The sequence below is a fragment of the Phyllostomus hastatus genome, unplaced genomic scaffold (assembly GCF_019186645.2).
Source record: "Phyllostomus hastatus isolate PE091 unplaced genomic scaffold, TTU_PhHast_1.1 phas_contig_195, whole genome shotgun sequence".
NCBI lineage: Eukaryota > Metazoa > Chordata > Mammalia > Chiroptera > Phyllostomidae > Phyllostomus > Phyllostomus hastatus.
Window position 1 is genome coordinate 1,186,062 of NW_025333706.1, and position 26,200 is coordinate 1,212,261.

Sequence of the window (26,200 nt, forward strand, 5' to 3'; positions counted from 1 at the left end):
TTTCTGAGCATGCAAAGAATCCAAATTCATCCTCAATGACATTTCCCAACAGAACATGCCTGTGACAACTGGAAGTGTTGAATTGTTTTGCTGAGCATGAAAGTCCCAAACCTGAGAGCAGTTCACTCAGCATCTACAGTGGCTGGAGCCATATCCCACGCAAAAAACAAAGTTGATGGGTGTCTTAAAAAAATCTACATCATGGTGCGTGATCCAGCCAGTGAGCTGGATTACCAGCCTCTGGCAGAATGGGTGGGTACCTGGGTGGGAGGGTGGAGGGGCAAAGGGTCAGTCAGGGTGACTCTAACCCCAAAGTGAGCCATCCTCAGGAATTCTTTTTCGCAGTGGATCCTGGAAGTAACTGGCAAGAAGTGTGTGCTGCTCTCTTAAGAAGGCTGCTAGAAAACTCACTAGTCTCAGGACAAGTCTGCACACAGGCTATGGTCAGGAGACTGAGGAGAAATCCATTTGCTAGGGTTAGAAGAGAAGTTCAGCTTTATTTTTGACAGAGGTTTTGGATTTATGATAGGCTGCCATGCCATTAAGAACTGTCGTTCCACAAATCATGTGTCCGTGTGGTTATAGGTTGGGCTGCGTTGGGCCTGGGCCCTCATCTTCACAGATATGTGGTGGGGGTTCTGGAGATAGAGCTTTCATAACTAGACTCAGGAGCAGGTGTAACAGTCCCCTCATCAGATCAACCCACTGTGAAGAAAACGACATGGCACCAGGAGATGCCTCGGAGAAGCTTGATGCCCATGGCCGATGCTGCAAGTGGACAGTGTACACTCAGATCTTTACAGTCTGATACTATAAGATTAGTAAGGATGGCCACAAAGACGTCAAATCTGTGCCAGCTCCCACTATGAGCCTAAGCGTCACTCAAGGTCAAGGCACCTTTTTTTGGAGTCTTGCCTTTTCTCCACTATAGTGCACCTCAGGGTAAAGTGGCTGAGTTTGAAGGTGGGGACAAGAGGCAGGCTCCATTTGTAGCAGTGAATCCTGTAGGAGGGGCCTGTGCTGACACCATCAGTTGTTCTGGGCAGTTACTCTAATCACATACGAGTGAGTGATTTGTAGAGGATAACAACAGTGCTTCTGGCAAGGAGCCGTCATGCACACTGCTACCTCAACCAGTCTGTTTGCAGCCCATGAACCATCCTGGTTTCCGGCTTCTGCCAGACAGACCTCCTGTCACATGTAAGCACCTAATTTGCAAACAAGTTCCAGCTACTCTCATAGGTCCAGTTGGGGCTCTTTGCCTTCCTTTGCTCTCATCCCCAAGGCTGCATCTGAGCAGGCAAGAGACAGCTCCCTGCCTTTGGGCCTCTCCAGGGCGTGTGGCAGGTGGCATTGGTCAGCACTGTCTTCTGGTGGCTAGAAGGTATCCTTGTTACAGCTTTCCTGAAAGAACAATGTGTTTAAATTCTTGTCAGGAGAGCGGGCCTTTCCTGCTCTTACCCACTTTCCCCGAAGACTGTCTCAGGTACGGGCAAAGGCCTCAAGTCCCCTGTCCTGTGTGCTCTCCCTTGGGTCTAGGAGGGGACCCTGTGGGAAGGCTAGGCTTGGAGGAGTCACAAACAGCCTGCTAGCCACAAGGAGGGACTTGCACAGACAGCCCTTTCACCCAGGACACTGTAGGACCTCAGGTTTGAACTGTCACAGCTGACCACTCCTCCCCATGATAATCTTGTTGTCTAGCCTTGAGGTGGTGGCCAAGAAGGGAATCCAGGGCCGGATGCCTCTGCCTTGTTGGGGTCTGCCTGGGAATGCCTGTTCTGTCACCCTCTATGCTGGGATGGGGCACGCTGCTTGCCCATGTGCCTGCAACCTCTGGGGCTCCCCCAGCTGATGCCCAGCCAAGTGCTGAGGCCACAATCAACTGCTCTCACCAGCACCCAATGTCCCACCTGCTTCAGGTTTCCTGCTCTGTCTAGGAGGTGGGGATATTCATGGGGATACATCTAACTAGAAGCAACTGACTCTGCCCTTTGCACCCACATCCCTCTTGTCCTTCCTGACTTGAGTCTGCCGTGAGGGCCCACCCACTGGCAGAATGGGCCCCGAGCAATCCCCTCAGAGGGGCGGCTGCCCTTGAGCCACGTACCCACACCTTCCTCCAGCTCTGCATCATGCGGTCATGCTCCCCAACTATGGCCCTCCAGGCAGCGAGCTCTCTGGTCCACTTCTCCTGCTGGGTCACCTCTGCAAGACAGAAGTGGGGCTCAAGGTCTGAGTTCTGTAGGCCTTTGTGGCACTTTGGATGCTCACCATGGGGTAAGTGCCAGTGAGTGGTAGGTGACCATCCCTCTGCAGAGGCCCCACTGCTGGGCTGAGCCAAGCCTGAAGCCAGGTGGTGGGGACTTCTACAGCCAGTTATTCCCCACTGCTGCCCCTCTCCAGGCTACCAGCTCTGGTGGCAGTTGCTCTCCATGGCATGCTGGCCCTGTCCTCCACATCTCACTGGCACTTTGCTCCGGCAAGAGAGGGGTTAACCTCTCATACCTCTTGGAGTGATGCAGAGACCCTGGGCCTCGGGTAGGCAGGGCTGAGGCTCAGAAATCAGCTCATGGTCTCCCAGTAGGCCAGCAAACAGTGTGCATTCTGGGGACATTACATCACCTGTTACTGGATCCTCACAGCCTGCCAAGTGTTTGATCCTGGATTATGAGTTACTTACAGGGATGTCTGATGGCACAACCCTGAGTCAGTTTTTCCTTACAAAAACAAAAATGAGCTGTGTTGTTGCTCTGGACAAAAAATAGTACATCCCAGTTATCTCAGAAAAAGGGTACAAGAACCTGTTCCCCTCAGACAGGAAGCAGAGGTCATACCCTGAGCAGACCTGAAAGCCTGCCTGCAGCCTGTGGTCATTTACTGCAGGGCCCTGCAGGAACCCCTGACACAGCACGTCCTACTCCCATACCTGCTCCCATACCTTCAGTAAGGTCTGGGTGAGATAAGAAAATGCTGAGGTGTCTTCACTGTGGCTATGTCTGGTATCTGTAGAGTGACTTACCCAAGCAAGTCCAACCATCGAAGTCAGGTCCTGCTCTGTACTGGCTGGGAGTGGTGTGACCTTGGGCAAGTCACTTAATTTTCATCATCTGCCAACTGGGGATAACAGTTCGTATCTCCTAAGACAACTAACTGACTTAGATGAGGTAAAACACAAGTGGGCCCTGGCTGGTGTGGCTCAGTGGTTTGAGAGCCAGCCTGCAAACCAAAGGGTCATCTATTCGATTCCCAGGCAGGGCACATTCCTGGGTTGCGGGCCAGGGCCTCATTAGGGAGTGCGAGAGAGGCAACCACACAATGATGTTTCTCTCCCTCTCTCCCTCCCTTCCCCTCTCTAAAAATAAATAAATAAAATCTTTAAAAAAACACACATGTAGCCCTGGATGGCATAGCTCAGTGGATTGAGCGCAGGCTGCGAACCAAAGTGTCACAGGTTCAATTCCCAGTCAGGGTACATGCCTGGGTTGCATGCCATGACCCCCATCAACTGCACATTGATGTCTCTCTCTCTCTCTTTCTCCCTCCCTTCCCTCTCTAAAAATAAAATAAATACAATACTTTTAAAAAATCTCCTAGGATAGAGACCCAGTATGCTCTGCCTTTGGGAAGTATGCAAAAACAAACACACATGAATGGGCTTCAGCTGCCTAGCTACTGACAGCACTGCTCACCTAACTCCTGGATAAGACATCACAGTTCACAGCACATTTACACGATTTTTCTGTTTTACCCTGACAGCAACAGGCAGGACATTTTACAGAAATGAAAAGACCAGAGATTCTGGGTGGTAGTGAATTTCTACAATGGTTTTTTCTGCCTCCAAAACCCTAGTTAAAATGACAAAAAAAGAGAACAATTTAAATATCTATCTACATACACATACATACTTTTGAAAACTGACGAGCAGAGGAAACAGCAAAAGCATGATAGTTGAAGTGCAGAGGGGCCACTGGAAACCGCTGACTTAAGGAAGCTGAATCCCAGGCTGAATGGGGAAACCAAGGAGCAATCTCACAGAATGGCCTGGAACCCGGGTGTGCTGCAACGGAGCTAACAAGCAGCTCTCTTCAAAAACTGTTTAGAAGCAGAATCATGTCCCCCATGGCCCTTCCTACTCCACCCAGCCAGGGAAGTTCCCTCCCTTGCTCCACAAGAAACTGGTCCATCTCAGAGGACACAGGACGGGAGTGCTTGGGCACGTTCTGCTGAGGGTGGGACTTGCGCTGAAAGCATAGAGGTTCACTGGTTTCCATACTAAATGACAAGGCCCTGGCCTCCTGCCTAAGCTAAGTCCCCACTGACATCCCAACAGAAATCCTGGAGGGCCTGTTGCTCTAAGTGTGGGCTGCAACTGGATGCCCCCAGAAGACTATAGCACATGGGAAAGTGAAGAGGTACTGTAACAGGGTGCAGCCAAGAGGGGGAGCACCAAATAGGGATTTGGCATGGGGTCCAGAAATCAAGGTGTCCAGAAAATATTAGGATGTCCTCACCCCTTTCCCCCCTTCAGGTGTGAGTTGGGGGAAGGGAGACATGGAGCAGGGCCATTGAGAGCTGTTTTGCATAGCAACAGCTTTGCAGCTAACCTCTGGGTGGTCATTTAACATATCTATAACCTTTAACTGGTTACATAGATATGTTTAACAGCTGTGGCCATGCTCTGGGCCAGGGGGATGGAAGTGACTTCCACCCAAGATGTAACTGGGGGGCAGCTCCCCCTGGTTACAGCTCCTGAGTGAGAGCTTGGAGAAGATTGGCTCCATGCCATGGGGCCACAACTGCCCAGACTTATAATTGCAGCCCAGTAAACCTGGAAGAATACAAGAATGCTGGCAGGTGTAACTGATTGTAGGAGAAGTGGGAAATGGGGGTGCAGAGGAAGGTTGTCATGGGGATTTAAACCCAGACTCAGCAGCCATGTGAAGAGGGAACCACATGGCTTTGGCAGAGTGGGGACCCCTGCAGCTTTGGTGAGAGTGAGGACCATGTGGCTTTGGGGTGCTTCCTTTTGCCACGTGGCTTAGGAAGCAGGAGAGGCTTTGCCTGGGAGAAAAGGGGTGAAAGGACTCTTGCTGGTGGACCATGAGAAGGTGCCACATGGCTTTGGATTAACTGGAGATCATGGCGGCGACACAGCTGATGGTGCCGGGAGCCTGAATCACAGGCTTCTGCTTCTTTCCCTGAGATACGGTACCCTGGACTAGAGCAGGGGGAGAAGGAAGGACTGTGTGCGTCTGTGGGTATCCTAAAAGACTTTAATATTTTAATGAAGACATTGGGTCACTACTTTAAGTCTGTATAGCTTTAAATAAACATTTCTTTTCCTTTTCATAAATCTCTGGCATTCAGAGACGTCTTTCCTCTGGCGGTGGGCATAGTGAACCTAGTGGGGGGTCCTTTTGGTAACAGTATATTGTACCCCTGCTTGGCCCTGTTCTGTAAAAGTACTAGGCAGACTGGTTTCTCTGATGTTGGTGCACACAGGAATCGCCTGGAGAACTTTGGTTCAGCAGATCTGGAGCCAGACCCGGTACTCTGCATTTTTAACCAGTTTTCCAATGAGTTCCCAGATAATGCTAATGCTGCCAGCACAAAGACCACACCTTGGGTAGAAAGGACTTCAGCAGAAGGGATCTTTGTCCCTCTTTTTTAAATGTAAACAGACAATCAGGGGCCAGGAGACTTCTGAGAGAAAGAGAAGACACAAAACAAACAGAAAAGGAAACTTGGAGGGAGAAGGAAACAGAATAAATCAATCCATACCCTCATAGAGTGAAGCAAGAATACTATATCCATGAAACAAGAACAGAATTTAATGAGAACAGAATACAAAGCTCTTACTAATAAAAATGTGAGAGTGAGATGAAAGCTCAGTACAGGTGTGCATGATAAAATTTAGAAAAGCTGTCAGAAGTAGAGGGAAACAGGGAGAGATGACAGATAACAGATGATGGACGGGTAGTGGGCCAGCCCAAGTAGCCCCAGGATCTTGGAAAGTATTTTCAGAGAGAGAACAGAAAATGAAGTGAAGAACAGTGAGCAAATGTTCAAGAAAACCTCCAAGAATTGAAGGGCAGGGGCTTCTATATGTAATGGGCTCTCCAGGAATAAAAACCTGAACTTGCATGGTGCTAAAAATGACAGTGCTCATATATAGTCATAGGCAAGGTTTGGGAGCCAGAGGTTCCCCAGACCTTGGCTTCGTGGAGCAAGCCTTCAGACACAGAGGTAATGACTTTAGGCCAGAATTGTTCCCCCAGCCAAACTCTCATCTGAAGCATGAAGACAGAGGAGAAACATAGGCTGTGGAAACAGGGACTTCCCAGATGCCCTGTCTGAGGTGGGCTGGAGGACAAACTTCACAGAAAAACGAAAGTGTGCCTGGGACACAGGACACACAGTCCAAAGTCCAAGAAACAGACCCTCCAGTCTCCAGGCGTTAGCCAAGGGAGGCACTTGGTCCCTCGTGCAGAAGTTTGGGAGGCTGAGGACAGGATACCAGTTAAGTCTGTGCTGAGCAGGGACTTAAGACAACTGCAGAGTCTGGTGTAAAATTAAGAACTCAGAACCAAGCAGATGGAGCTCAGCACAGTAGTACCTACACAGGAAACAAAAGCACAGGAAGGTTCATTGTAACAGGCCCACAGGACTCAGCCAACCCAATAATGTCACACACACTCGGGGAGGATGGGAGACAAGCATCTGTGGCCTGGGGAGGTAGGCTGAAGATGAACTTTCATTTTTCTTAGTGACAGCCAGACTGAAATGTCACCACACAAGCCTGCTGTTGGAGACACAGAGTAAACAGTGAAAAATCCTAGCCCAGGAGAGAGCTGCAGAACGGTCAGGGTGAAAGGGGCACCACTTACCATGGTTCATCACGGTGACCTGCACTTGGGAGGTCTGGCTCCCCACTGATGAAAGGATGGAGCAGCGGTACTCGGTGTTCTCATGGATGGCGTCCCGCAGCCAGCTGAGCATGTAGGCCCTGCCATCTGGAAGTGTGTGGGTCTGCACGGGGACACATGTCTCCAGTTTGTGCCCATTCTTCTCCCAGACAAAGCGAACATCCGCAGGACCTGGGGGCACACAGGCCAGCTCCACCCTGTGTCCCAGGACCCCACAGGGACCCACAGAAACTGCCCTGGTGCAGGGGCAGGGGCTGGGAGCCACTCAGATTGGGGATTTCAGTGGTCTCAGCTGCACTTGAAGTGACAGGACAGCATTCAGCTCTGTCCCTGGCCTGCCCCTGGAGTAGGCCCCAGGCCTACTGTGGTCCCCAGTGACCCCAGAAGAAATAGACATACATGTTCAGTGCCCTCACTACCCTGTGTGCCTGCTCCTTGGCCTCCCTCAGATGTGTTTCTCAAAATGTGTCTGCACGCTGTGATCCCTGAACACATGCTTAGGCCATCAGGGCCTGCACCCCCTTCTCCTTTCTCAATGAGCTGTGCACCCAGTGCAGTGCATGGTGGTAGTGCTCTGGGGGCAGGGGTCTGTTCTGTGCTGGTGCTCTGGGCCTGGGCACTTCAATCCCCCCACCCCCACCATCACCCAGTCCTGATGCCACCACCTTCAGCCAAAGCTTCTGCCTCCTCAGAGCCACACCCACTATCCCCACCAAACAAGTGGCCAGAGCTCCTGCCTTTCACGGGACCTGGCTGTGCCTTGACAAGCAAGTGGGTGCGACTGTCCCGAAGAGCTGGGTAGGCCAGGGGACAGGCACCAGAGCACTAAGATGAGCAAAGGGTCCGTCCCATGTAAATAAAGACATGGAGGAGAATGGAGAATGGGTCCCTCCCCCGACCTTTCTTCCACCCCTGGTCGGGCCTCAGCTCTGTTTAGCCAGCCGTGGGCCAGGAATGTAGCATAGGCACCTGGGCTTCCTGCCACTGGGACCAGGGACCAGCTTCCAGCCTAGTACTAAGGGGAGAGGAGGGTGGGCCGTGAAGAGCAGTGCATGGAGAGCCAGAAGCAAGATACAGGCAAGACCTGGCTTCTGGTCCCAGCACTGGCAACATCCTGTTGTGGCCACTTCTTCATCTACAGAGCAGCTGGGTGGGCCTGTGGGTTTTAGGCTTCAGCCCTGGGCCAGGGGCTGTGCTAAGACAGGCCCAACTTCCATCCTTACTGAAGGACAAAGGAGCAGGACACCTCCACTGTGGTCTGTATACACACTGGTTTCCATTGGGGTCTGCTGAAGAAAAGACTGAGCACCACCAAGCTCCTGCTGGGGTATGTGCAGACCCACTAAATCAGGACAGTCACAAAAGCCAGGACAGGCCCAGATGGCCACAGCAGCCTGATCTACCCCAGAAGCCCAGGCCAGTCATAGCTCAATGAGAGCAATGATGGAGGCCAGATTCCCTCCAGGCATGCTGACCCTTCTGCTGCCCCTCACTTCTATCTACGCTGGGCAGACACCCCAACAGCATGGACTAGGGGACACCACCAGCCCCCTTGCCCAGGGACCTGGCTCCCTGACAAGTGTCTCTTAGTCTGTGTGGACTCCACCTACTGCAGGCAGGCCAGGGCTGCCCCACCTGATCATCACACCACCTAAGACTCAGTTTTTAAAGGCCAGATTCTTCCTAGATGCCCACCCAATCTAGGAAGGATGAAATAAAATGTGCCTTTGTAGAAGACAGCAGCTGAAAGAACTACACCTGCCTTCCTGTGGCTGGAGTCCACTGAGTAGAGAAAACATATCAAGGAGCAGAGCAATTAACAAACCAGCACAGACAGCAACAGATGTTTGGGTGTGTGTGTGTGGGAGTGTGTTCACAGCCAGATGCAGAGGGAAGAAGAGGTGGAGGAGGAGACCCTGAACACCACCCTAGGAGGGCAAGGTGCTGGGCAGACACTTGGTATGTCTTTTAGAAAAGAGGAGGGACTTCTACTTTAACAAAGATTATTTTCCGTGGATACTTAGCATCATCAGGTCCCCTCATGGCACCTCTTTACCCCTGTGCAGTCCCTTCATCAGCCTTCTACCATGGGCAGGATCTGCAGAGAAACTTCCTCCCCAGGGAAGGTCAGATCCTTGAACCTCACAGTCCTGAGAATAATTCCTGAGTGGATGATCGGACCCCATGGAGGAGTACTGACACTGTGTCTGTGAGTGAGAAGTTGGGAAATGTCCAAGAGGAGTCCCATCAGTGACGTGACAGCTACTGTGTTGTCATTTATTAGGAATCATGTTTAAGAAAAAGATTTAGCAACACAGAAAAGAAGTAACATTATGGGTACATGTGTGAGGACACATTCATATATATGCAGAAAAAAGGCCTAAAAATGGCCAGAATGCTAGCGGTGACTACCTTTCGGTAGTTTAATTTTAGGTCACTCTTATACTTTCCTGGAGTTTCCAAATTCATTATAACAAACAGTACTTTTATAATAAAAACAAAATGCTATCTTGAAAAAAAGGAATGTGCCATAGACCCAAAAGGAATTTCCTGAAAGTTGTTCAAAAGTGCTTTGCACAGCAGCCCACTGGCTGTCCTGGCCCAGTGGACAAACCTTCCCAGGTTATTCACTTGTTTTTATTTTCTTACTCTGCCACTATAACTTTTTGTGGTTTTGTGCTTTGCCCATAGATAACTCTCTCCATATATGCACATAAAGGCACACAGGCACATGTGAACATACACACTTATCTTCTTCTGCACATCGGCATGTTCAGGTCTACACACACCTGTATCTACAACCGTAATTGCCCAATGTACTTCACAACACAACACTGTTTGGCCTCTGGCTGCTGGGCATCTCAGTGGACTCTCACTTTAAAAACTGATTCTTGTGAGGCATTATAATCAAGAAAAACACTTTGCTTTGACCAGACACTGGGGTAAGTTTTAAAAAGGCTCAGTCTCCTTCCTCACCCCCTAGTACTGACTGCTGATGACACCCCCTGGCCTGGAGCCCCTGAGATGGGTCACAGTAGTTTCTGGAAGGTTCTCACAACCAATGCTGGAATGAGGAACCTGGGTGGCCTGAGCTGAGGACTGACTCATCACCCCAACCACATGGGCTGGGACCTTTCATGGGCAAAGTTCCCCAGAAACCACAGCTCCTGGGACATGAACAGTACGAAAAACACCATTTGCACCTCTGTCATGAGGACATCCTTAATCATCATTAAATATTCTTTAAATGTGTATTTAACCACAGTAAAGCAAAAATGTTCAAGAAGTACTTACGTTCCATTTATTCTTTTTAAAAAAACTATCCAACTCATTCTGAATGCAGAGGAAATTAGAGAGAGAGGGAAAGTGAAAGTTAAAACTGGTCAGCAGGGTCACCACATTGCGACAGCAGTGGAGACCCAGGCAGCCCAAACCTATCTATCCCACAGGAGCTTGCCCCATGGAAATTCAGCATGAGGGGCCTGTCACCATGGCTGCCCTGAAGTGGCCTCTGTGGGCAGGGGCTGGTGGGAGCCTCTGTTCCCAGCATTTACCTCAGGGTCCACGCCTTCCTGCCTTACCACGGCCCACATCATATGAGGAGGCCACTGGTGCGGAGCTTGTTCTACTTTTTTTTAAAAATTATTTATTTATTTTTAGGGAGGGAAAGGGAGAGAGAGTAGGGAACATCACTGTGTGGTGGCCTCTGGCACATCCTCTACTCAGGACCTGGCCTGCAACCCAGGCATGTGCCCTGACTGGGAATTGAACTAGTGACCCTTTGGTTTGCAGGCTGGCACTCAATCCACTAAGCCACATCAGCCAGGGCTGATTCTATTTTTTGACAAAACCAGAAACCCTGACACCAGTGGCTTCTTCCTGAGTAGTGAGGCCAACCTATCCTGGAATTGGGAGCTTGAGAGCCCAAATGGAGGGGATGTTATGGGATCCACCCCAAGTACTGGGGCCACATCCCTGCCAGGTGCCTCCTGGCTGTCAGCACAGTTCTACGCAGGAAAGCCTCCTCCTGGTGCCCCATGCATGTGGTCTACCCCAACCCCAGGGCCACCTGCCAGTGAGTTAGCCTACCACCCATTCCCATGCCTAGGGTCCTGCCAGCAACTAGGAGCCTGGGTACACCCCTGGGGGGACATTCTCGAAGCACCCCGAGACTGCATGCGCCAAAGACACTCACGCCAGACTCCCAGGATCATGCATTGCCCTGCAGGCCCTGGAGTCCACAAAGGCACAGAAATCAGGCAGACCCAGCTGGGAAGGGGAAAGGTGCTCTGCCAGGTCTCCACCACCCAATTTCTTTGGCTGTCCTCTTCAGTGTGTCTCAAGTGCTGGACTATACCTGGCAAAGATGCTTTACAGACAATGTTGAGGAGGTATGAAGAGTGTCTACATGGTCTCCTAGCTTCATGGGGGGTCCCCTTCTGTGATCAAAACTCCTGCACACAGGAGACTCTGAGGAACCACAGGGCAGAACCACTCTATTGTGAAGGCATATGGATTATCACACAACAGAGAAGAGACTCAGCTTCTGGAAAAACCACCTCATCAAACATGCTAAGCACTGAGACTCTAGCAAGGTGATGATGGACCACCTTGCCCCAATGTGGAGAGGTGGCCCTTTCTGGCAAATGACCAACTCTTGAGTCAACTACCCCCGATAGCTCATCCTTGGCCTTTCAGGAGCCCCAACACACACACTTGCACCAACGGTCCCTGGAGGAGCTTGGACACTGGGACCCTCCTGAAACCCAGGCCTCCTTTTGCTGCCCCTCTGACCCCAGGGGCCAATGAGGCTCTGAACACTGACATTGCAGTTAATACATAAAAGGCCATCCAAACCTGAATATCTAAATGTTACCTAAGGTATAGGAGGTCCATTCTTAGCTTTAAAAATGACACTGGTCTAGCTATGACTTAGGACAGTCATATCAAGGATGGGGGTAGGACCCACAGGGTAGAGAATGATTTCACATTTGTTAAGAAATTATATAGATCTAGTTCTGTGTCTATAGACATGCATATGCAAGTACATGATTTGCATATGCATGAATATGGACACATCACTATCCACTGCTACCACCTCTTTGTCCACATTTATAACAAAGCTACATGTGCTTATGCGTAGGCAGTGGGGTTATTTCATTGCTTATCTGTGCAATTCTAATTTTGCCACAAGGAGCATGGATTTTTTATTTCAGAAAAGTAAAACAACTGCATGCTTACTTATTTCTTCAGCTCAGGACCCCCTTTTCTTTCCTTTTCAGTATTCCCCTAACTCTGCATAGCGCATGTGGATCCCTTCCAGATGGAAGACAGCAGTTCGGACGACCACTCCAGAACCCAGAATTCTTGCCATGTTCAGGCCTCAGGCCAAGTGGAGGCATGGCCACAGCACAATGTGCAGGGTGCTTTGGGCCAAAAAAGAACACACACAATTGTACACATACACATCAGTATGTACATACATGCATACACATAATACACATGCAAATGCACATATAGGCATGCACGTGCAAACACGTACATATACATACATTACACCGAGAAGGTCAGAAGACAGAGGGAAGATGGTGATCAGAGTCACTGAGCTTTGAGGCTGTGGCCACCCTTTAGAAGCCTACCTGGCCTTAGCTAGGCCAGAGCCTGAGCCCCTGTGTCATGGTTTCATAAACTGAGCTCTGTGGTGACTTCACAGGAAGTCACCTGGAAAGGGAGGAATCTTGGTTGTAGAGGCATCAACCAACACTTGTGTAGACTGTGGCTTGAAGAGTGACTTGGCCTTTAGTCCGCCACCTTCCAGGACTCAGGGGTTGGGGTGGCCGGAGACACTGCCACGTTAACTATCTGCTTGAACAACCACACTGCACAGTGAACCAGCACTGGCTTGTGCACCAGGTTTAGGAGCGAAGGGCAACACATGCCTAGATTGGATGTGTCACTGGAGTCACCCAATGCCTATGGCTGTGGCAGAACAGGCCCAGAAAGAGGCTTGTGCAGGGCCTCAGACAGAGGGTCCCACTCATCTGCTTCATGTGTCAATAGCAGATTGCTTTGAGGAGCAGCAGGTTGAGGAGTGGGTGTTTGAAGGCCCATCAGTGAGTCCCATGAGGGCCATTGCCTGGTTTCTGCCTGCTGAAAAGAGCAGAGAAGGGAGTCTCTCTAGAGCATGGAGTAGAAGCAGGGCTTCAGGGCTGCCAAAGGCCACATGAGGATGTGAGGTGGTGGTCTGGTATGAGGCCTCCCCTCCCCTAGCACTATCTGGTGCACTCACTTTTCCCTCACATGCTGCCAAAGAGGATCTGTTCTTGGGGGAGCTGCAGGCACCACCCTATCTCCAGGAGGCTCCAAAGATCCCAGATGGGGGTGTGGTGTGGTGTATATATTTGTGTGTGTAGTTTGTGTGGTGTGTGTGGAGTATGTGCTGTACATGCAGTATTGTACATGTGCTGTGTGTGGTGTGCATGACATGCATGGGGGTGTATGGTGTTTGTGATGTGTGTAGTGTAGAGTGTGTATGTGTTTGGGGTGTGTTTGTGTGTGGTTTATGAGGTGTGCATATGGGGCATGTTTGTGTGGCATGTGCAGTGTGTGTTGGCATGTGTACAGTGTGTATGTGTGTGTATAAGATGTTCAGTTTGCAGACTTCAGCCGGTTGGGGAGAAATGCAGAGCCTTGGACCCCTTGGGGTAGCCTTGACCCTGAACAGGACCTAAAGAGCACCCTCTCCTGGATGGCTCACAACAGGCTCCCTAGAAAGGCCAGTCCACCCCACTGTCTCAGGTCATGGCCTCAGTGAAACTAGGGAAGGTCCAAGGTGGGGCAAATGACTCTGGAAAGAAACAGTAAACCTATGAACAGGAGGGCGGTGTAGGGCTGGGGGCCTCTGTTTCCCTGGTCCACCCACCCTGAGCACCTGCTCCTCCTGCCATCCCAGATCAGCGGTACTGAGGGGACTACCCACTTGGCTCCTCACTTCCCTCTGTCCACTTTACCTGCTTGGGCTGCAAGGCCACCAGTGCTCCTCTAGGACCAACCATATAGGCGCTCACAGAAAATGGGCAGGCTTCTTGAAGCCCCTCAGCAGCAAGTGTAGCAAAGGCATGGCCATGTGGTGGGGCGAGGGCTGCTCTGACTCCTCACTGCTCCTGCCCAACAGCCACAGGAGGCCACCTGCAGTGTATTTACTATGTTTTGAGGACCCTTACCTCCCTTTGGCCCCCAAGCCTTCCATAATCTTTGTAACTAAAGCCCCTGCACTAAACTCCCCGTGTCTGAAATACCCAGAGTAGCTTCTCATTCTGATCCAGCTGCAAAATCTGTTTTCCCAGGGCCCAGTCTTCACCTTTTCCCCACCCCAGAGGCCATGTGCATGCACACAGCCAGAGAACAGGTAACACATACCTGAGAGCTCACATGTAAAAAAATGCATGGCTCTCAACCACAGGGCCTGCCTGCATCCATCCTCCACCAGGTAGTAGGAACCCAGCACCGTTTTCCCCACTTTCCCACAGAAAAGAAGGGTGCCAGTATGCCTGCAGAAGCCAGGCCCAGGGGCTGGAGCAATTCTTGGGTGCTGCCCCAAGGGAATAACTGGTGCAGGAGCAGTAGCCAGGGGCCTAGCCCAGAGCACAAGCCTGGGCCATGTGGACTTGTCCTTGAAGTCTGGCTTTACCACCTCCCATTCTTAGGCAACTTCCCCTGCCCACCACCCGTGGCCTGTGCAGAGCCATCAGTGGCCCTGCACAACACCTGGTGGCTCAACACCAGTGGCCACAGGTGTGTTGATTCACAGCAGACAAGAGGACGATCAGAGGCCCAGTGAGCTTACTCAACAGGGAGATAAGCAGCAGCTTGACATTCTTAGCTGCTCATAGTTTAAAACCTCAAAAAACTAAACAAAACAGGATTTGCTTTTTTTCCTTATTAAGTTCATTCCTCCTCTCAGTAAAGGATGGAACTGCCAAGGCTGTAGTGTCTTGTTTTCTCTTTGTGGCTACTTGGATGCCCACACACAGGCTCCAAAGGTGGGTGTGCTGATGTCTCATCCCAGTACTATCCAATGAATGCCTCCGGGTCTGAGGGGCATCTACTATACGTATGGTCTTTTCTGCATTTAAGCATCACCAAGCAAGTCATTAAAACAATTCCCATTCTGGAGGTTCTGAAGTTAATTTTTGAAACATCCAAAATCCTCAAACCCAGATTGTTTTCAGACATGTAAATAATCCTATCAACCAGTGATTTTCAACTGCTGTAATCAGCTTTTTGCACACCATGAGATGAAAAAGGTTGAAAATTGCTGCTATAAACCAGTGATTGGTAAGCCTCAGTCTTTGGGCCACGTCTGGCCCATGGCTGGTGTTTATAAATAGTCTGATTGATGCACAGCTTCCACTCACTGGAAGCTTTCAAGCCACAAGGGCAGAGCTGAGCAAGTGGGACAGAAACTCTGGCCTAAGCCTAAAACAGTTAACATGCAGCCTTCACGGGACAAGTTGGTTGGGCCCAGCTGCTCAGAGCAATAGCTATGGATCACTGAGGTACAGAGCCAGAAAGGTAGTGTTGTTGAAGGAGGCCCCTGCAGCCCCGCCCCCCACCTGGACAGGTGCCCCGCTCACCTGTGGCCTGGCAGAAGAGATGAAAGGTCCCCAGGGCATGCACGTGCTGGGCCTGGTCACTGAGGAAGGGCGGCAGCAAGGTGACCCTCGGGCGGCTATCAGGCCTGGAGCCCAAGGCCAGCCAGGGGCTTCGGGGAGAGGAAGATGAGTCAGGGCCCAGACAGGACAGGGAAGAGGGCCCCGGAGGAGGGAAGGGCATAGGAGATGAGGCTGTGAGACAGAGGACAGAAAAGAGAGAGGGTACTGAGACAGAAGTCATCAGGAACACACCACATGCAGAAAAGGAAAACAAGGTCAGGAAGAAAAAGGTACCCAGCACTGTCCTGGCCTCCTGCCTAGGCGTACATGGAAGGGACAAGACATCCATCCCGCCCATCACACCCTTCCAGAGGAAGGCTCCATGGCCTCAGTAAAGCACGTGCCCACATTTAGGATATAAGCTTCTCATTTATTTGGTTACTTTCCAAATGTATACAATTCAAAGTAGAAAAATAAAAACAAAGTAAATCTTATAAAACACAACTGTTTACACAAAACAGTCAAATCCTATCATGCTGGAAGATGAGACTGTCCACACAGGCACACACAAATCCAGAGTTTATTGCTCTTTGCCATGGAAAAAAGTCTCTTGTGGGTATTTGGACAGCGGGAGGTGGAGTGCGAGGTCAACGATGTTAAACTGCACCACTCGTCACATCTTAAAGACAGTGCCAGGCCACGCAGGTCTGCCACAGCAGTGTCTGTGGGCAGCTGTGGACACAGGCCCATCCTTCCCTGCTGCCCAGCTCTCTTCTACCTGTGGATGGCTCAGGTCAGCCAAGTGGAAAGTCTGGGTGGGTAAGAGGTGTGAAGTGGAAGCAAAAAGAAAAGATGTTCAGACAACCAGAGTCTGTCGGGACGGGAGGCTGTGACCAGTGGCCACAGGCAGTGGAGTGTGAAATACCTGTCCCCTCGGCTCTGGGCCAGCCCAGCTCTGCCCCGTGGGGCCACCACCCCTCACTCAAAGCCCTGCCTGGTGGTCGTGGGATGCCTCCACACCTTCTCTTCAAGAGTTAAAAAGAGAAAAAAGTATAGAAAGAAAATCTCTCTGAAATGATGCTTCCCTGAAGAAATTAAAAAGAAAAAGTCAGTGTGCTCAAAAGACAGTTTTGTCTGCATTTCTAAAAGCAGAAAGAACGTGTTTAGCAAAATTAAGTTTATCCCTGAGAATCTGAAGCAACGTAAGCCATATCTTATCCAAACATACAACAAAATCTAGAAGATGTACATCTTCTGAATATTAAAATATCTGCTTTAGTAATTTAAAAAATAAATGACCTAAGACTCCAACACAATTAAAGCAAAATCCTAAAAAATAATTACGCAGAAGAAAAGCTTTGTGCCAATCTGGACAACAGGTGATAAGTTACCAATCTGATAAACTAAAAAGTCATTTCCAATCTGGAATTAAATTATCTTTCAGTGGCTGCTTTTTGAGGAGGTGACACTCAAGGTACTACTCTTCCCAGGCCAGTGGCAGTCCAGCCATCTTCCCGCTGCTTGCAGGTACGGCTCACAGCGCTCCAACTGACCGAGGGAGCCCAGGTGCAATGCTTGCCGTGTTCCGAAAGGACAAAGAGAAACCAAGTCAAAGTTCGACTCAAGAGAAAAGATACAAGACTGAGATTTGCGGAGGATGGGCTACCTACATGGCACAGGACAAGGTTACTGCATGGGAACACAAAGACCTCTCCACAGGAAACACCTCAGTCCCCATCTGAGTCAGCAAACTTCAGCTCGCACTTGACGTCGAACGGCTTGTCCCTGACAGGAAGATCATCGATTCTCTGTGAGTCCTCCCTGTCGGTGGGCACTCTGCTGGCCATGGTGTCCTGCTCTGTCTCATAGCCCGTGTCCGGGGCTGGCCTGGGCTGCCCTCCATTCTGCTGGGAAAAGCTGCCCTGCTCCACCAGTGTCTCTTTCACACTCTGCTCACAGTCGGAGAAATCTGAGGTGGGTTGCTTCTTCTCCAGCAGCATGGCAGAACGGAATTTGAGGCACTGTCCAGGCAGGTAGCCCTTGTAACAGTTGTAGGAGAAGAGGCAAAGGCAGAGAACAAAGAAGAAGAGGAAGAGGAACATGAGGAGGCGGGTGTCACTGGACTTGAGATACATTGTCTTCTCAGACTGGACCTGGGAGACTGTGTTGATAACGATCTTTGGTTCACAGGATGTACTGGTGGGCACCAGGCTGGAAGGAGTGGTAAGCCGCACAGCTGGGGTCTGGGGAGAAGAGCCTTGGATGGGCCCTGTTGACACTTCGGGGGTGATCCTAATACCTTCCGTCCAAGTGGCTGGTGAGGAGGAGGCCACCGGGCTCCATGAGACCATCTTGACTGCTAGAACATGCTTGGCCACCACCTGCGAGACTGTCTTGTTCTTGACCCTTTCCTCTGACAGGCACTGGTACACCCCACTGTCTCCTTCTGACAGATTGAAGATGAGCAGGTTCTTCCTACCTACCAGGCTGTATTTAGGGCTCTCAGCCTTTAGAACACCATTCTGGAACTTCCATACCACCCGCGCCAGGTTGGACTTTTGGGAGCATTTGAGTTCTGCTGTGCTGCCATGCTTGAAAATATGCTGCTGGTAACTTCCCTTAATTTTATCTGGAACATCAAAATAAATGCGCACAGCGTCAACAACCCTGCTTGCTACTTATATTCTTTTTAAAAATAGGTAATATGCACAAGAGGACACAGAAGTTTCACCCACTGGAGCAACACGGAATCTTCCAGAACAACTAAGGAGATAAAGACGTGTGTGACCAAAGAGCAAAGATGAGTCCTAGATGGCAGATCATGGAGACAAAAGAATAGGAGGCATCTCTGAGCAGTAGAAATCCCATTTCACACCCTGGTTTCCTAGGAGAAAATGCACCAGGCAGGGACGCTGAGCATTGGCCAGCTGCATGTTCTGAAGCTGTACTCTGAGTCAAACATGACACGCTTTTGCTAGTGGCCACTGCACACATCAGCCTGAGTGGTGCTCTCCTCCTCCTAAACTTATCGTTACTGATAACAGCTATCAGGTCAGGGACTCGAAGGCAGGAGCCCATGGGCATGTCTGCTTTCTACTGGGACACACCTGGACACCTGGCAGGGAGTGGTATCACCCAAGGGAAACACTACCCATGCCTTGACTTGACTGCTCGAGGACTAATCTTTCCTCCAGTTCACAAGAGGTACAGGTTTCATTTAATAAGCCCGAGCTAAGAGAAGAGAGAAGCATCTTAAGAGCAGACATTACAGTTTGAGATCGAGTGATTTCCAGTACACATAAATACTGTGTGGCTTCAAACATCCTTTTCCGCAATAAAAGCTTCAGAGAAAGGTCACGAGGTCTGCCAAAAGATACTTGACCTCTGTTCTGAGTAGAGCAAGAAAAAAATGCAAAATGCCACAGCACCAAAGCATCATGAAATGGTTACAAGACTGGCCGATCTTGAAGGGAGCACAAAGAGAATGAGCAACTTACCAGGACAAGTGGACGCATCCCCGCTCATCTCTTGAATCAGACCCCTGCAAAACAAGGGGCACAGAGCTGGCACATGCTCTCAAGGTGGGGCAGGTGGAGCACCTGCATGCCCTACATCCCGCCGCTGGGTACCTGCTTGAGCTGTGGGTCTCATGCAGGACCACACAGGCCGCCCTGGCAGGGCTCCAGGCACAGTAGGGGTCCCGGGCCAACACGCAGTCCTGGCAGGTGCTGTGCTTTCCACAGAAGGCCACAGGGGCCTGGACCACACCCGAGTTGGAACCAGCATAGATAAAACTTCTGTCCTGTGGGTGTAAACAGATGAGAATGGGTGGGCCCCAGGCAGCCAGGAACATGACAGTGAGGGTGACAAAGTGCCTCCTGCAGGAGGAGCAAGGCAGGCTCGTATTCCGGACAAACCTGAGGGCAGTGTGTGAAACCATGAGCAGCGCATGATTTTCGAGCAAGATCTGCGCACTAACTCAGGTGCACTGGGCCTTGGCCCCAACCCCTCCATCCATGTCCAGGCATCCGCCACCCTCCGACCACCAGCAGAGCACATCTCTGAGCCTGTTCAGCCCCCTCTGGGAGAAGGACCCACCAGCTGGACACATCTGGTCTCACTGAAGGCCAGAGGCTGCAGGGCACAGCCTCAGAACCCAGCATGAGCTCCAGAGTGCAGAGTGCAGTGTCCCGTGTCTGCACCCAGCCCACAGCAGGGGGCACAAACAAAGGTCGCTGGAGAGTGAACACCATGTTAGTAAATGAAATAAAAGTGATGAGGTGTCCACATGTCACACGTCTGCATTTATGAGGGAGGAACATGCAGATGGAAACTAGACTGCCACGCTCAGAAGCAGAGAAGAGCAGACTCCTTGGTGCTCTGGCACGCTTGGTTTGGGATGTCCCCACCCTCTGACTCCCTCTGGCAGTGCCCAGAGCTGGCAGACAGCTGGCACACATGCCATCAGGGCTGGCTGACTTCCCCACTGAGCTTGGCTAGAACAAGGCCCCATACAAGTCCACTGGAGCAGATCTGGGACTTGTAATTCGGCTGTTGGTATTCACTCTCTCCTTTGCCTGGGAGCCTACATGTCATCTTGACATGCCAGAAAGACCTTCTGATTAGTATCAGAAGATTCCAAGTTTACACAGAGCTTAGTATTTTGACTCAGATGAGACACAACAGCCTTCATCCTCAGAGGACAGGTCTAATTAACTTCAGAGTCTGGCTGAAGCTCAAAGTCCCTGATTTGGTCCTAGATCTCCTGGCCTGTGATGCATTGAAGGTCACAAACCCAACAGGTACAAGCACAGCCAAAAGAAGGGAAGTCCCCTCCTCTGCCATGCAGTCAAACTGTGGGACAGACAGCAGAGAAACCAGGCCCATTGCCTGCCTGTGCACGTCAGTAGAGACCTGGGCAGAGGATGCCACGTGCCCGCCATGGTCAGAAAGAGTGAGGGTACCACAGAGCACAGTTAGGGAGTCATGTGGCTTGCAGAGGTGAGGAAAATCTCCTGGGGCAAGAGGCCAAGCAGGCAACTTCAAAGGGCCATCAGGAGCTACAAAGGGACCCTAGCAAAAGCGTGGACATGATACAACACAGAATGGATTGCCTGGGCCACCTGGGGAGCCCCCTCTGGAGCCCACAATGATATTGTGGGAATGTGGGGCATCCACTAAGAGACCTGGGCCACCAGAACCCCTCAGATAAAACAGGCGTGTGCTGAGTGAATGGCCTATGGGGATTCCCTGTACTATCATCCCAACTCTTCCTTGAATTTAAAATTATTCCAAAAAATACTTCCAGCCAAGATAGGTAGACACACTGTGCCTCCTCACACAACCAAGATAGGGACAACAATAATTTAGAAACAGAATAACAACCAGAACTGACAGAAAATTGAACTGTATGGAAGTCGGACAACCAAGAAGTTAAAATAGACCCGTACATCCAGACCGGTAGGAAGGGCGGAGTTGGGCAGCCAGGCACAGGTCACAGTGTGGAGAGCAGAGAGCGTTGGGACCAGGAGTGTATGGCATCCAGGGCGCGCAAGACCACAGCGAGTGGACCCTGAGTGCGCAAGCAGCAGCTGGTAAACCTCAGCTGAGGGGCGGCAAATGGCAGACCCAGCAAGGCAAGAATTGTGAACCAAGGCACTGCGAGCAACCCAGGATCACAGCGCTGGTAAATAGAGCCTTGGGGCACTGATTGAAAACACCTGTGGGAGTTGAGGCGCAGGGAGAGACTCCCAGCCTCACACGAGAGGTCATTGGAAAGCCCCACGGGATGCACAAGCCCACCCATACGGGAATTGGCACCAGAGGGGCCCAGTTTGCTGGGGGAAGTGCCGGAAGGGACTGAGGTCTGACAGAGAGCAGAGCAAGTGCCATTGTTCCCTCTCGGACCCCGCCCCCACACACAACGTCACAAGCCAGTGACTGGGGTGCCCCGCCCTGGTGAACACCAAAGGCCCCACCCCTCACACGTAACTGGTGTGACCAGATCAAAGAAAAAAAAAAGATGGCTCAAACAGAATTGAAAGCCCCAGAACCACTACTTTTAAGTGACTGAGAGATGGCCAACCTATCAGATGCACAGTTCAAAGCACTGGTGATCAGGATGCTCACAGACTTGGTTGATTTTGGTCACAAATTAGATGAAAAAATGAAGGATACGATAAGAGAAATGAAGGAAAATGCACAGGGAATCAATAGTGATGGGAAGAAAACTGGGACTCAAATCATAGAGTGGACCAGAAGGAAGAAAGAAACAACCAAACAGAAAAGAATGGAGAAATAAGAATTCAAAAAAATGAGGAGAAGCTTAGGAACCTCCAGGACATCTTTAAACAGTCTAAATCCGAATTACAGGGGTACCAGAAGGAAAGAGGAAGAGTGACAAGTGGAAAATTTATCTGAACAAATAATAAAGTAGAACTTCCCTATTCTGGCAAAGGAAATAGACTTCCAGGAAGTCCAGGAAGCTCAAAGAGTCCCAAAAAAGTTGGACCCAAGAAGAAACACACCAAGGCACATCATAATTACATTAGCCAAGGTAAAAATGAAGGAGAGAATCCTAGAAGCAGCAAGAGATAAGGAGACAGTAATCTACAAAGGAGTTTCCATCAGACTGTCAGCTGATTTCTCCAAAGAGACCTTACAGGCAAGAAGGGGCTGGAAAAAAATATTGCAAGTCATGAAAGAGCAAGGACCTATATCCAAGATTGCTCTATCCAGCAAAACTATCATTTAGAATGGAAGGGCAGATAAAGTGTTTCTCAGATAAGGTCAAGTTAAAGGAGTTCATCATCACTAAGCCCTTATTTTATGAAATGTTAAAGGGACTTATCTAAGAAAAAGAAGATAAAAAACATGTATAGTAAAATGAAAACAAACTCAACAATTATTAATGACCACACCTAAAACAAAAACAAAAAGAAACTAAGCAAACAACTAGAACAGGAACAGAACCACAGAAATGGAGATCACATGGAGGCTTAACAACAGGGGAGTGGGAGGAGAGAGGGAAAAAGGTACAGAGAATAAGTAGCATAGATGGCAGGTAGAAAATAGACAGGGGGAGGGCAAGAATAGTACGGGAAATGTAGAAACTAAAGAACTTATGACACAAGGACATGAACTAAAGGGGCAGGGGAATGTGAGTGGGAGAGGGTGTGCAGGGTAGAGGGAATGAAGGGGGGTAATGGGATAATTGTAATAGCACAATCAATAAAATATATTTAAAAGAATTATTCCAAAATAAAGCACTTTTAAAGGCCTAGGAAAAACCTCCTGACAAAGGACTGCCTAGCATCTGTGAGGTTTATAGAGTGTGCCCAGCCCTTTCCCCCTGCTCCTTGGCCACAGCACTGGGCTCACACTGTCAGGTGTGGTGTCTGTGCACACAGCACACATTCAACCCTGCGGTGGGTGCCTGGTGCATGTGGACAGAGCTGAAAAAAGCTGTTTAAGATGTTTTCTTTCCTTGGCCATGTAGGCAGTATCTCAAGACCAAAGAGTGTACGTGTGAAAAAGACACAGCTTGCTCTGTGAGCTCGACGACGATGGTGGAAAGCGCATTTGCCATTCATTCCCCAAAGAATTCAAAGCAGGAAAGCAGGTATTTGTACACCCATGTTCATAGCAGTGTTATTCACCAAAGCCTAGGAGTGGAAGCAACCCAAGTGTTCCTCAGTGGATGAACAAAATGTGGTCTATCTGTACAGGGGAGTATCATTCAGTTTTAAAGAAAAATTTAGACACATGCTACAATATGAATGAACCTGAGACCATTATGTTAAGTAATGTCAGTCAGTCACAAAATACAAGGCCCCTAGAATAGTCAAACTCAGAAATAGAAAGTAGAAGGAGGAGTGCCCAGGGTGGGGATGGGAGGACTGGGGAGTTGGTACTTAATGTGGAGAGAGCTTCATATTTGCAGGATGAAAAAGTTCTGGAGGTGAATGTGGTGAGGGATGCATGACAATGTGAATGCACTTATTACTGGTAAAAGTATGCACTTAGAAAGACAAAATGGTAAATTTTATGTGATATGTATTTATCACATAAAACAAACCGAACAAACCAAATGCATTCGTCATCAGGGAAGAGACAAGGAAGCGAGACAAGGAAAGAGGAAGGGCCATGTGCTGTCCTGTCTATTTCCACAGCCCTGCCTCGGCAGCGCTCCTCAGCTTTCTACAACAGGGCCAGGTGTGAGTGACACTGAAGACCTTATTTGTGGTGAGTCCCCTTATGGGGGCTCTTTTTACCCTTGAACACCCACTTCCTGCTCTACCAGCAGCATTGCTGGCATCCCCCCAACCTACCCTGAGCCCACCAGCCTAAGGACAAGGAAAAGTTGGCCATGGTGTGCAGGGTGCATTCCCACCTCTTATAGGTAAACGAGTCACACCACAGTGTGGGGGGGCTCTTGTGGGAAGATGCAAACTGCTCCCCTGGGGTACCAAGTCTTCCTGCACTGCCAGGCTCCCCTGGGGTACCAAGTCTTCCTGCACTGCCAGGCCCCAAGTCTTCCTGCACTGCCAGGCCCCAAGTCTTCCTGCACTGCATAGCTGTGTGATGAAATCCTGGCTGAAGGTGTGTGAGCATAGGATTGATCCATAACCACCCACACCAGACCCTGCCACCTTTTCCCAACTACTAGATCAGCACCCACTCAAGTGCCTCAGATGTGTTCAAGATGGTAGGGCCCGCCTGGGTCCCTGAATGACATGTGGAGCCAAGCAGAGCCTCATTGTCACTGCATATCTGCACTGGGGCCTGACCTTTGTTCTGATGAGCTTTCTCCAATTTGGAGGCCTCCAGGGTGCTGGCCCCTGCACCTGAGGAACATGGTGGCTGCTGGAAGGGTTTCTGGGTCTTCTTTCAACAATGCCAGGTGGCCCACAGTTTGGAGCCAAGGGAAAAGTGGGTGGGAGTGGGCCCAGGCCCATAAGCTGGGTGGAGGCTCTTGCCAGGAACCAAGCTAGGAGGAAGTGCTGAGAGGTTATGAAGCTCCACCCATATCCAGAGAGGGAGGGCTACTCGAGAGGGCAGAAGGTCAAACCCAGAAGCTCAACAACAGAGCAGAGTAGGACAGTACCTGGGCCTGAGGCCCTGGACAAGGCTCTGAAAAGGGCTGCAGGCGGGAAAGGGTGAGTGATGGGTGTGTCTGCAACCAAGGGGAATAGGGCACACGGCCTACCTGTGATTTCTAGTTTTTAACCCTGGCACTGCCAAGACCCTAGAGCCCATCAGCTCAGGGGTCACAGTGTGGGGATACCCACAAGAAGTGAGGTCTTGTGCCAGTCATAGGGTGGGGCTAAGTGAGGCCCCTTGTATATATGGTCTGCTGTTCTCACTGTACAGATTAGGAAGCTGAGGCAGGACTGCCCTGCCCAGACTCATATAGTCAGGCACCATGGAGCCAGGGTTTGGACCAAATGCCCTAGTGCCCAGCCTGCCCTCTGCTCTACACAGTTCTACCCCAGCTGTAAAATGGGCACACATTCCCCAGGCCACTGTGGACAGATGGCAGGAGATGGCCTGCTGCCAGCAGGGCAAATCCAGCCCCTTGGCTGTTTCTATATAGCCCAAATGCTAATAATTGGGTTTGTATTTTTAATTGGTTAAAGAAATTAAAAGGCATATTTGTGACATGAGATGGAAATTTCATGACCTGCAAGCTTGGCGTTCACGAAGGCTTTGCAGGATCACAAGCAGGCCCACTGGCTCATAGGTGGGCCCCACCACCCTTTGCCAGAAGACAGACCAAGACCATGCAGCCCTCAGAGCCTCAAAATCTTGGCCCTTTAAAGAAAAGGTCTGCACACCCTGATGGAAGAGGTACTGCTACATCTAAGCGGAGGGAATAGCACCCAGAGTAAGGTTTCTATGCTGATGTGTAGGCCACATCAACAGCATACCGCTGACAGGGGCTCACCTTTGCCAAGTTCAGGTCACTGGAAGTGTTTTCATCGTAGGCCAGCATGTAACCCCCCAAGCATAATGTGGTCCCCAACTCAGTGGGGGTCTGCCAACTTTCAGGTCAAAGTTACATCTCCCCAGACTGCCTCCCCCTAGCCCAAACTCCACAGAGCAAAAGACTCTGTAAGAGCCCAAAGGTGGGCTCCTCTGGGCTAGACAGACAAAGGGGCCTGGCCAGCCCCAGCCCAGTGACCACAGAGACACCAGGCCATGAGAAGGCCACCCCTGCCTATAGCCATGCAGTCACTTTACCTTCTTGGAAGAGAGCAGCAGGGTCTGAACTGGCTCCAAGTCCTGGAAGAGCTGTGTCTCCTCGATGATGTGAACGTCGTTCTCAAGGCTGATGGCTTTATGCAGGGCACCCCGGTCTGCAAGGTCAAAAGCACAGGTCAGTGACTCGCCCTGGAAGGAGACGACACTGCTGCACTGTCAGCAAGAGCTGTCAGCAGTCACCCTTCTTGCTCTCCACTCCTTCCCTTAGCAAGAGACGTGGAAACAGATGGCATTTTTGCATTAGAAATAGAAAAAGAAAAGCCATGGCAAAATAAACAATGGAAACTCAAGTGGTATCGGTTATTCCCAGTGTTCTATGAAGAATAAACTGATTTTCATGGTTGACGCCAACTTCTC

The 26,200-nt window shown here is 50.3% G+C and overlaps 1 protein-coding gene across 6 annotated transcripts in view; it reads right to left on the reverse strand.

The window, feature by feature from the left end:
* Positions 1 to 1,270: 1,270 nt before the first annotated feature.
* Positions 1,271 to 26,200, reverse strand: part of SEMA4D (semaphorin 4D) — a 113,247-nt gene continuing 88,317 nt past the window's right edge. For 5 of the 6 annotated variants that reach the window (XM_045833869.1, XM_045833870.1, XM_045833873.1 and 2 more), the window contains 4 exons: positions 25,823 to 25,938; positions 19,210 to 19,382; positions 19,078 to 19,121; positions 15,990 to 18,209 (listed from right to left, as the gene is read on the reverse strand). In XM_045833869.1, the coding sequence (XP_045689825.1) occupies positions 17,308 to 18,209; positions 19,078 to 19,121; positions 19,210 to 19,382; positions 25,823 to 25,938 (1,235 nt within the window). In that variant the 3' untranslated portion in view covers positions 15,990 to 17,307. Of the gene's footprint in view, positions 1,405 to 2,107; positions 2,206 to 6,887; positions 7,098 to 15,562; positions 15,773 to 15,989; positions 18,210 to 19,077; positions 19,122 to 19,209; positions 19,383 to 25,822; positions 25,939 to 26,200 lie in introns of those variants that run through there. The other variant, XM_045833875.1, reaches the window with a different exon arrangement.